General features: G+C 41.0%; 1 protein-coding gene across 1 annotated transcript in view; it reads right to left on the reverse strand.

The window, feature by feature from the left end:
- The window catches only part of AHR (aryl hydrocarbon receptor), an 85371-nt gene extending 73309 nt beyond the window's left edge, over positions 1–12062 (reverse strand). Inside the window, exons 1-2 of the mRNA XM_073333784.1 lie at positions 11560–12062; positions 812–999 (exon numbers count right to left, since the gene is read on the reverse strand). Coding sequence (XP_073189885.1) covers positions 812–999; positions 11560–11615 — 244 coding nt within the window. The 5' untranslated portion in view covers positions 11616–12062. The remainder of the gene's footprint in view (positions 1–811; positions 1000–11559) is intronic.
- Between the last annotated feature and the right edge of the window lie 466 nt (positions 12063–12528).

The following is a 12528-nucleotide window of genomic DNA, read 5'->3' on the forward strand; positions in this document are numbered from 1 at the left end:
CATTTTTTTTGTGGGCATGGTTCTTTTGCACTGCCGCAAGAGAGCCAGATTCTGGCCACAACTGGACAGATAAGAATTTCTACAGTACGGGAAGCTCTCAGCTGGCATTAAGCCAACCACCCCACTTCAGCCAAGGGGGCAGGCCAGGGAATGAAGGAGCAGCACAGAGCTTTGTTCCACCAATTCTCAGCTGGTGTGGGGAATCGTATGTTGTTGGCCCAACACAGAATAGCTCCAAGAATGCTATAACTCAAACCAGAGCCAGGGTCAATGCAGACCGGCCCACAGAACTAGGGAATCTTAACTAATTCCTTATGTTTCCCTCTCCCCTCCATTTTCCTTTGCCAAGCACAGCTTGAGCACAGGAGAGAATATGCCTCCATCAGTTTCAGTAATTAGCTTCCTCAAGCATGTTAGATGATAAAACAAATTATGTGATGGGGTTGCAGGTGTTCAATCATTTTATTCATAACAAAATTATCTTTGCAGCATCAAGGAAAACATTCAACTGATGGGAAATCCGTCTGAAAAAGTGTTAAGTGAGGAAAAGGTCTGGAAGACTCATTAAAGGTAATATTGCTTCGAAACGCAAGCTGATGAGTTAAGTGAAATGTAAATAGATACATTTGGTTCTCAAGAAACTGGACAACTGATTTTGTACAGTTACACTGTACCTCGCTGCACAACTTGACATGTCACTGAAGTATAGATACATTCAACAATTTTAAATATGAGAACAGGTGAAAGTAATATACAGCACCAAACAGTATTTTAAAAGCACTCCAAGAGAAATTAAATCTTAATCTCTTACCATCAAAGAAACTTTTGGCTCTCAGGTAACTCACACTAAGCCTAAGCACAGACAGTTTATCCAGTTTGGCGATAACATCTTGTGGGAAAGGCAAGAGGCTAGCCAAGCGATCTAACTCTGCATTCAATCTGTCTCTGTGTCTCTTGGATGGATTGGACTTGGCTCCTTCAGATGGGGACGGCTTTACCCTGTGGCAAAGACAAAACACAGCATAAACGCACATTTTTTTCTCAAAATGATCATATTGTCTTAGTAATTATATATATATTTTTTTTAAAAAACAGAAAGGTAGTAAAGCTTTGCCATTAAACTGATGCCCACCAGCACAAATCTTTTACATTTTAACATGTAATATACTTCCCCAAAAGGACTTGCACATTCCTCAGCAAAAATTAGCTTAGATTGAAGCTAGGAAAAACATACGTCACGTGGGCATCTAAGAGCCCTGTTCGCGCACCAGAGCATTTAGTTAAAAGTGTTTGAAAGTTTAGAGATACTTAATAATAATCTGTTCTATTGTTCAGAAAAAATAATTAAATGTCACTTGGAATGTGCCAAATACTTTATAGTGTACATTAATACTGGTATTTCAGTATGAATATTCTGTGTAAAATTGTACTCTCGCATTTACACTTGTTCACTTTTAGTGCAACATTTCTCAACATATGCTTAATTTTTGTACAGTTTTTTATTTTCTGCTCAACACTGCAAGAGTTCTAACAATTTGCTGGACACCAACAGTAAGATGGCCCCTGCCCCAGATATCTTGCCATCTGGGAGAGAGACAGGTCCAAGATATGTTGGGGAGTTCCTGAGGAAGGCGTCACTATGAATGCTTGTAATGAGATTTTGAGGGTGGGAATACGTAGATCAACTCATTAAATCCACTTACAGTTCACAACATACTGAGCACTAAAATACTCTTCAACTCTTAACTAATCACAACATTTACAGTAAGTATGGCATGACAAATTGGTGAAATATACTATCCAAAACAAAGCAATAGCGTTCTTCTATGAATTATATTACGGTGTTAATGGAAACTAGAAGCAAGATTACATAAACACCCACCATAAATTCCTAGTGCTCACTCCAAAGTTTCCTACATGCAAGGCTGTGAATAGGGAACATTAATCTTACCTGAAATCATACTTGATCATTAGAAACAAATACATTCTGAGTCTTTCAACAGATTAGAAAAGCTTATTTTAAGCATACCTGGCACATGAGCAAAGCTAATTACAAAGGGATCAATCATTGATTCATTTTTGTGTAATAAATTCATAAAGTCAGTTTGCTACTACTTAGATTACCTTTACATGAATGTTGGCTGTGTATGATATGCTGTCTGCAAACTCTGTTCATGCCTACGTGCTTCATTTAGTCCAAGTAGTCTTGGCAGTATTTATTTCTAAGTATTGCATTCAATCAAATGCATATTTTTCACTGGCTAGAAATTTAAAAAACCTCCCGTAATGAAATTTAGATACCACTATGTAAAACGATTTCATTACTTCCAGTTAAATGCATGACAGACAGAACTGACATCAAATAGTGAAATACATCATGTGTTTTTAGACTTCTCTTTCTTCCAGTTCCAACTACTAAGTATCTGCTGGAGGGGGGTGTGGGTTTTTTTTTAATAGAGGGGAAAAAAATTGTTAGTATTTATTTAAATCTAAACCTTCCAAATCTACTTTTAAGAATCATGTCTTCTTATACCCGTATCACTTGTCCACTACCTCTTGATTGGGGAAAACTTGAATTTGTCTCCTTAACTGTTCACTCTTACTATGAAAATGATGTTGTGTTGCTGTTATACACTGAAGGGGTGTAAACACTCCCCCCTTTTCTTACTCAGAGTTTGTAATCTGATAGGGGCTACAGTCCAAATGTTGACAACACACACATGAAAGCCCCAGGAATAACAACCATCATCACACTTATAAACTCACTGCCATTAAAGCTAAGTTTGTTGCAGATGTAAAGGGTCAGCTTCCCCACCGCTCTGATGGAGGTTAATGGTACAGAAATGGGCAAAACGGAAGTGATGGACATAATTTTCATAACCGTTTTTATTTTTCCATTAAATAGAGAGTATATCCAAAACAAAAACAGCACACCGTAGATGGGTGTGCCATCAATTACAATATACAGTGAAATAAATCTGGTTAAGGGCAGTATTAGAACTACCTCAATTATGAACCTTGACTTTCTGAGGGCCACTCTGAGCCCGACATCTCTCTAAGGCCATTTGATGTCAAGATACCTGCAGCTCACCACAACCCCAGATATTAGTTTAGAAGTCATTCTGAAAAGCTTTTGTTCAGATAAAAGAAACCAAACAATGTTTACTTATTCTAAGGAAGCATTTGTGTACCCAGACCATGACAACTGGAATAATTCTTTAAAAAAAACAAAACAAAAAAAACAGCCTACACAACAAAAAGCTTGGATTTCAATACTGGCCAAACAACAAATTATAAGTCACCCAACATTTCCTTAACAATCCCTATTAGTAACACTAAGCCTCACTGAGTGTGAGTTGTTAACGTGCACTACTATCAGTTAATACAGAGCCAGATTAAAACACTTATTTCTTGAAGTACAACCATTGGATTTACAGCAGGACTGAACTATCCCACTCATACACTTGTACACTTTTAAGTCAATCAACCAGGTCTACTATTCCTGCATAATAGTTTGTAGCCTCCGATTCCTGGTAGTCAGGCTTTGTCTACATTGGACTTTTGTCGGTAAAACTTCTGTCATTCAGGGGGGTGGGAAAAAAAACAAACCTCTGAACAGCACTTTGTCACTTTTGGCCCCCCTGCCTGGGGCAGCACCACAGCATGGCTCAGGTGGGCAGAGGCTTCAGTCCCCACTCCTGAGGTCATTTAGTAATTTTTGTTGTCAGAAGGGGGGTCACAGTGCAATGAAGTTTGCGAACCCCTGGTTTAGATAGAGGGTGCAGCACTCTATGCATTACAGCAAGTTACCTGAGTGAAATTTTTGCGAATACAGACTCACACGGCTGCTACTCTGAAACCTGAGTGAAACTGAATGCTATGTCAAAATTAATCCTTGTATATGTGCTTTATACAAAAACAGTCCAGAAAGCGGGGGCAGATTTTCAGATTGTTAAAACTACTTTAACAGTAGACTGCCCTTCCAGTCCTGCTACTCTACTCTACAGTTTAGGTACAACTGTAGATCTGAATAAAGCGAATGGCCAGAGGTCCTTGTTTAGTTAATATCTATTACAGCTGAACTAAAACCTTTCAATATTTCAATTCTTGAGAGGCAGACGAAAGTGCGGTCATAGAAAGTCAAAATAAAAACAGAGTTGTCAAAGCATGATTTGAACTGTATTTTCACTGTTCTTCTATGCCGCGGAGTCTTTAATCACATACAGTCTAAACTCACACATAGTAAGGTATTTATTTTTTTAATACACACATATACACACACACACACACACACGTACACAATATATACATACACAATAAAACCAAAGCACTGTAGCCTTAATTTTTACCAGGAGGCCAAAGCAGTTCTGGTATATACTTCCTAATTTAAGAATAAAAGCAAATTAAAATACAATTTTGAATAAAATCAGTTGCTGAGCACCTAAAGATAAGTGAATATTAGCAGGGATCCTAAAAATCTGTTTTACACAGAAAAACGCAGAAATTGCGTTTTTACAGAGAATCTTATTTTTTCACAAAATGAAAAAGTAAACACATAACTATTAATTATTTTACACTTATTCAATGCGCACAACCTCCCCCTCGTGATCTATTTTTGAGTACATTTTAAATTTACAGTGGAACCCAGTTTATTCGTTCTAATTGGGACCAATGCCAGATCGAATAATGAGAAATTGGGATAATCAGGAGAATTGGCAAAGAGCTTTCTATCCCTTATTTTATATGGGGTGGGAGGGACTCGGAGCTGCAGCTGCCCACAGCTGACCACCGGATCCCCCAGCTACTGTTAGCCCGAGGCTGGAGAGCTGGATAATGGAGGCTCGAATAAATGGGGTTCTACTGTATATCAATAAAACATTGTGTTCAAAGGATACTTATGTATATTGTGGCTAGGGAACTTGAAATTCAGTGTTTCATTTTAAATAGCAAAAAACCCATGGATTTTTATTGTAGAATTTTGTTCATTTGGTTTTTTTTGGTCATGAAAAAAGGGATCCCTGAATATAATGCACAACTGTTTTACCCCTCAAAAAAAAAAAAAAGAGAGGGCCTTGAAGGAGATTGATAGCACAGGCATCTGTCATATAACTGACAAACTTAATCCTTGGGGTAGTATGTGCTGCAGATGTTTTTCAACCCATCCTTAACGTTACAAAAATGGGGGTGTTATTTCTGTGCATTATTATTTAGGGCAGACAATTCAGGACGTGAGAGAAATGTGTCAGGTACATACATCATTATTTTATTTTAGAAATGAAACCAAGCAAGACATTTTGAGGACCGTGAATAAACAGCATTGAAATGGACATAAAATGCATGGCCATCGAAAAAACTCTATATTTAAAACAAAAAAGCCCTTCTAAATTAAAATAGGATGTCGTCTCCCTATAGTCTCAACCACATATGCAAAGACATGTTTTTTTCCCCAAAAATTGTTATTCACACCACATCTGTCTATTACCAAAAGTGAGGCATGTTCACCATTCTCAGACAATACCACTTCACTCAGAGGAACTGAAAACTAAGCATGATTTACTTCTTTTATTCTCCCTACCACCATATTCAACATTAATAATACACTGGTTCTGATGTGTGGGGTTGGAGTAAAGAATGATAGGATGGATGTTATCTCATCTCTGTAGACTGCTGACCCCTTTATTTGAAGTTGGGGCACACCTGTCTCAATGGTGCAACAAACCTGTTTTGTGGTTTGCCCTCAGGGGGGTGACAGAACCAATGAGCTTCCAAGTAGCTTTAAAGGATCAGGAAGAGAGTTCCAACTCTTCTGTCAATGGTGTGGTAGGACCCTCAGTGCATCAAGAGGTTATTATGTGTGGGGTTGTGAGCTGTCAGCCTCCACCAAAAGCCCCACTTCAACTCCAGCATTTATAATAGTGTTAAATATATATTTTAAAGTGTTTTTAATGTATAAGCTAGAAGGGTTGCACTCAGAGGCTTGCTCTGTGAAAGGGGTTATGAATACAAAAGTTTGAGAACCAAGGCTGTAACCTTTTGTCCTCCGCTAGGGGCTATGTCTCAACACCAGCCCACTCTGTTGGCTTCATCTTAACAGATTATTTTGATTTAAAGACTGCCTGCAACAGACAGAGCAAGAGGAGAGACTACTAGAGTACTGACAATGGAAGTTTTGTGCCAAGTTCAACAGATTGCAATATATAGCTTTTAAAATCATATACCGTGGTTGCGCATGAAGGAAAGAATTTTCTTTGCTTCCCAACATAGTGTCTTTCGCTATATTTAGAAAACATTCTTAATATGCTATGTAAATTTTCTTTTTAATGTCTCTCTGAAAGAAGCAGAGTACATAATAAATCTGAAATTAAAAATATGAAGTATCTTAAAATGCTATCTGCTACAAACCATCCATCTAAAGTACTGAAACCGTAAATGAATGTACATTGTTTCTAAATAGAAAGACTGTATCCCCAGGGTGGCCAAACTGTGGTTCGCGATCCACATGCCACTCTTATCATTGAAGTGCTGCTCGCAAGCCCCCTCTGCACCCCTCCCCACATTCTCCACCTACCAGTCTGGGGGAAGAGCTTGGGACCTCTGCCTTGCAGTGGGGTGGTGGGGTAGGAGCTTCTGTCCACTGGGGAGGAGGGTTTCGGAGCTTCAGCCCTGCGGGAGGGCACCTGCTGGGGCTCAGAGCTTCAGGAGGAGTGGGGCTGAAACTGGGCTACCAGCAGGCATGCTCTGGCTCTCAAACTTCTGAAGATTGTCATATGTGGAGGGCCAGTAAGTTTGGCCACACCTGCTGTATACTAACTCTTTATATTAAGTGCAATGACAGAGAAAGAAAGGTACCAGAATAAGCCTGGAAAGTGAACACCTATCTACACATGAAGAAAAAGCAATGACAGGGAAATGATCTCTATGCTGCCTCTTGAACCACTGTATATTAATCCTAGCCTGAAGGGTCACCCAGACAACCAAATAAAGCAAACATTTTTCAAGTACATTGTATATGGAGAATCCATGTAAGTAAGCATTGGACAAAGCCAATCACTTATATTTCTTGTTCATTTTTCATTATCTAACATGCAATTAGCTTTAACTGGCATTCTAGTTTGTGTATATATGGCAATTAAACTTCTTAAAGCGCCCCCACACCAACATACCATTTTCCCACTTGTTGAAATAAAATACACAATAAGCACTAAAAAAAATGTTAAAGTATATTAAATACAAAATATTTTGAGCTAAAACATTATAAGGATTAAATATATATAAATTCATAACATCAGGGGAAGGGCATTAAATGTACATAATGATCTATTTACAATGATCTATTTAAAATCTAACTTCTGTGGATCTTGCATTCCATCCTGTTTGGCATTAAATGAACTCTATGGCTTGTTATGTATAAATGAGATTCCAGTGATTAATAAAAACCCAGGAAAATTGATAATTTGAATTCAATGTATATGAAAAATAAAAAAGATACAAGCCTTGGTAAATCTTTGTTAACACCCATAGGAAAATGACCACAGGGGGGTGTCCACATCATTCAATCAATAAAAGAGAAAGAATTACATGGAGGAAAATAAACATAAAAGTAGAAAAGGTTCTAAGAAACTGTGTGTGCCCTAATGCATAGCAAGATTTAGTTGGGTGTAGGTGGTGAAATCACACTTTGTTTACCATGCATTTTTCTTCTTTAACAAAAGACGTGGATATTCCTACATTTAAACTATCTATTGTATTTCTCCAAAAATGCAGTCAGTATCTTTTCCTTTGATACACATTAAAGTGATAGGATAGCTCTCTACAGAAAGGATTATATTTTATACTTTATAATGTCAGGGTAATAGCCCAAGATTTCCTGTGGGCTTCTGTCCTGTACACTGCAGATAATAGGAGTGTTTTTTTCTGAACTGGCTTCAAATTATTACCATGATTTTCAATTAGTTATTTTCCAGATAAAAATCAGAGTTTTTCCCATTTAGATTTTCTTGTGAACATTACATCATTATATAGATGACAAAAAAAGTTGTTCACACAAATGGGTTGTCTGTATTACAGACAATATATCACTCATGCTCCACTCAGAATTGTGGATACAGCAAGTGAAGCACAAATACACAATTCAACACAAATTTACTCTCTTCCTTATATGAAAAAAAAGTAAAAAAGCTACATTACCTCACTAAACATAACAGTATGTCAGCTCTTCTATTTTAAACTATTTTTTCAAGAGGTTTGAAATTTGCTTGGAAAAAAGCTAACTTCAAGGCAGTTATCCCAAAAGTGTCCTATATATTAATTTGAGGAGAATCAGAGGCAAACTAGATCTTTTTACAATAATTAACAAGCTTCATAACTGCTTTAAAAGTCAGATCTGATAATCTGCTGTTACTATAGCATTTTCTCTCTTTTTGGCCAAGAGTATGAACTATGATCAGTTTTTAACTGGGCAAATCAGAACCCTCAGGCCTGCGGATAATGCGTCTCCCAGGACTGCTATCATAGTATAAATGCAAAATCAATGTAAAACTAAGCATAAAGAGAGGGAAATAAGTATGGTACACTGAACAAATAGAAATTAAGCCTGCACAAATTATTGGTCAATCCAGCTGGGTAGCAAATAATATGATTAAAAGGAGGGTTTTGTTTTTTTTTTAAATCTGTTATAGGTGAAGCCAAAATTACAGCCAGATTAAAAACAAAAATATTTACCTTAAATTAAGAAAGGTTTATTTTTCCCTTTCAGTCCTAAAGAGAGAAGTTATTTTATGACAAGGACACCTCAAGACCAATATTAAACTTTTAAATTTAGTTTCCACCCATATGTTGATAGACATAAAAAAGAAAATATTCAGATTCAAATAAGGTAAGTGTGGCAAATTAAAAATAAAGAATATTAAAGACTAAGCAGCTTGAAAGTCAGACATTTTTATATAAAGGTACAAAAACAGAAACAGTTTTCAGATCTGACCAGAATTTATTAGGAAACAAAGCATTAAGACTACTCTGATCAGAAAGAGTGAATAGCTACACAACAGTTCCTTAAATGAAGATTTCTGTGTACTTTAAAAAGGATTAGTCTAAGAAAGTATGTAAACAGAGCGGGGAAGCTATCTGTGCTTGCACACAGCTGTAGAAAAAATAAGCATTTCCTATATACTTGTATATCTTGAAATAGGGCAAATATGTTCTTTCTAAAACATAGATTTATATTGTTGAACTGTTTTAACACTTCTATACGTTAGCATGGAAGAGGCTAGCCACAAGTTATATTCACATTTACTGCAGCTTCTGCAGAGCATTGGTAGAAACCATCATTTATATATATTGCTTTTACTGATTTATTCACTTCACAAACATAGTAAAATTTCATTTAAAGCAAAATACCCATTTGTACAAATACTTTAATAGCAACAGCTGTGATTGAACACACACTCAATTAACTGATCTAAAACAGGGAGCTGAATGATATAAAGGAACTTGCTTACACGCAGTGTCCCAAAATGTTTTTCTCTTTTACTAGTATGTTACAAGGAACAACTCTTTCAAACTTAGTGTATGATTTTACTTTTTAAATACAGTTTTTTTCAGTAATGCTATTTGAAAACAAGTGCAATTAAAAAAAGAATAAAAATGATTTTTGGCCATGAGTCAATAAGAAATAAGCTGCTGGGGGGGAAAAGCAGCTAATTAGACCACTTATAAAAGCAGCTAATGTATGCATCTTTATGTAATAGATAAATGTAAAAGTTAATGATTTCCTCTAGGCTGAAAGTCATTTCAGTTTAAAGTAGTTCTTTTAGTGAAGCAGGTACAGCCTTGGGCCCAATCCTATCTATACTTGGGTAATGTAATTAGCTTTACTCATGCAACTAAGGGTTTTCAAAATTAGGCCCTATTATAAGAGGTAATTTTTTTTCTTTTTAAGATGTGGCAGTAATTTCTGACTTTTGTGTTTGTTTGGAGTTAAATGAATAAGTACCATAAAATATAATCAAACTGTTGACAGAATAAAAATATTAAGAAAAATTGTTTTTTAAATATTCCCAAACAGGATAACACGATTATACATAATCTACTGTCATGCCCTTTGTTGAAATGTCCCAGGCACCTTGTCAGAGACATCCACATTCAGAAACACCACTTCAGGAATGTTACATTTTAGGGGGGTCCAGGATCTGATGTGTAAGACTTCATACAGAGTTGAAGTAATAAAATGTGCTTTATTAGTTAAAAATCACAGTACCGACTGTGAAATACTCTACTGCAGAGAGTGAATATTAACCTACAAGCCCATCCAAATGGGGACAACCAGTCAGGGGCAGTGCACCCAGCACAATGTGCTTTCTGCACAGACTCCCACCACAAGTCCTAAGCAGCACAGCTAAGCACTGCACTATGATCAGTAAGACATTTAAAAAGCTGCATTTGTCATTTAACTACTTTTAACAATTATTTTAGCTGGTGGGGGGCTTTGTAGCCATCGCTAGGGAACTGCCACCTTAAATGCCTCCTAGTCTAGATCAGGTAAACCAGCCACAATAAAACCTAGTTATTTCTTCTCTCTCTCTTTCTTTCTTTCTTCCTTCCTCCCTCCCGTCCCCAAGCCCTCATTCTGCCTTTTAATTACCATCCTTATACAACTGGGTCATCAGTGCCTGTTAACAACAGGTTTCAGAGTGACAGCCGTGTTACTCTGTATCAGCAAAAAGAACGAGGAGGACTTGTGGCACCTTAGACACCAACAAATTTATTTGGGCAAAAGCTTTCATGGGCTAAAGCCCACTTCATCAGATGCATGCAGTGGAAAATACAGTAGGGAGATCATATATATATATACACACACACACATATATATACACACAGAGAACATTTTTTCATGTTCTCTGTATAGATCTTCCTACTGTATTTTCCACTGGATGCATCTGCTTTAGCCCACGAAAATTTATGCCCAAATAAAATTTTAGTCGCTATAGTGCCACAAGTACTCCTCGTTCTTTTTGGTCACAACAGGACTCCGAACATAGCTAACTACAGACTTCCCTGTGGGGGGTGGCGAGAGGAGTCTGAAAAGGGACCTCCTGGATCCCCACAAGTCGCGCGCACGCCCAGCGCTGCTGCCGGGGCTCCCAACCCAAAGCCGCCGACAGACAAGAAAAGCCCCCGCGAAAGGGCACCAAGCACTGCAGCAAACAGCCCCCTGCCTCTGGGGCCGCGTCCCCGGGCAAAACCCAAACAGCGCCCTGGACAAACAAGGCAAACCCGTAGCTGCCGAGGCCCACGTGGAGCGAAGCGCAGAGCCCCGGGGCTGCGCGGAGGCCGGGGGCTGCGGCAGGAAGCAGAGGCGGGGGCTGCAGACACCCACCCGGCGCTGGGCAAGCGGGGAGCCGCTGCAGAGCGGACACTCCGGCTAGAGGGAGAGGAGGCTGGGGGCGCAGAGCGCAGCCAGGGACCGGTTTGGGTGAGCCGCTGACCGCCCCGCAACGACCAGTAGCGAAGCCGGCCCGGCAGCTCACCCCACCCCACCCCGCGCCCCAGCTCGACTCTTACATTTTCTGCACGGGTTTCCGCCGCTTGCGATTGGCGTAGGTGATATTGGGGTTCATCTTGCTGCTGCTGCTGCCGCCGCCGCCGCCGCAGCCCCCCGTCCCGCAGCCGCCGCGAGTCCCCGGCGAGCCCGCTCGGCACCGCAGCCCGCAGCTGCCCGGCCCTGCCCGTCTGCGGCGCGGCTCCCCCGGCCGAGAGAGGGCGGGGAGCCCAGGTGATCAGCGCCGGCGACACCCACCAACGTCTCTGTGCCCCCGGAAACAGGGGCGGCCGGGGCTTTCCAGCTGCCGCTGCCCGGCCGCCGGCAGCGGCGGCTTCTCCTGCCTGGAAAGGTCGGGGCCTGGCCACCACACCCCGAGGCTGCTGCCGCTGCCGGCGGCTGCGACGATCCCTCTGTCCCAGCGCGGCTGCCGCAGGCCGGGCAAACGTCTGTCGCAGCTCGCCGCCCCCGGCCGCTGCGGTCTCAGAGCCAGCCAGCCTCCCCCTGCTCTCCCCGCCCCGCGGGGGAGGCTCCGCCGGCTGCCTACGTGAGGGGGTGGCGTGCGCCGCCATGTTGGGTAGGTCCCGCCCAGCGACAAGCCGCCGGGACGGGGGAGGTGGGAGACGCGGGCCCCGACGCCCGGCAGAGTAGCTACCGCCGTCAATGAGAACAACAAGGGAAGGCACAGAAATCAGGGCATTTCCCGTCCAGACAGGCACCGGCGCTGCCTGGGTGCACGGGGAGAGCTGTGCGCCCCGCATCGCCGCTCCTCACCCCCGCCTACATTAACTCGGGGGCCGCCCGCCGCTGGGACAGCAGGTGTGAGCCCACCGCAGGGAGGAAGGAGCAGGGTGCTGGTGAGGCCTGGACCTGCCCTGAGTGGAGGAGGAGGAGTGTGGGGGCGGCTCATGCCCTTCCCTACGAGCAACCCGTGACTGCACCTATGAAATTCTGCAAGATAAGAGCCCAGGATATGGTTACGGTCTTGCTAA

This window comes from Lepidochelys kempii, chromosome 2, assembly GCF_965140265.1.
Source record: "Lepidochelys kempii isolate rLepKem1 chromosome 2, rLepKem1.hap2, whole genome shotgun sequence".
NCBI lineage: Eukaryota > Metazoa > Chordata > Testudines > Cheloniidae > Lepidochelys > Lepidochelys kempii.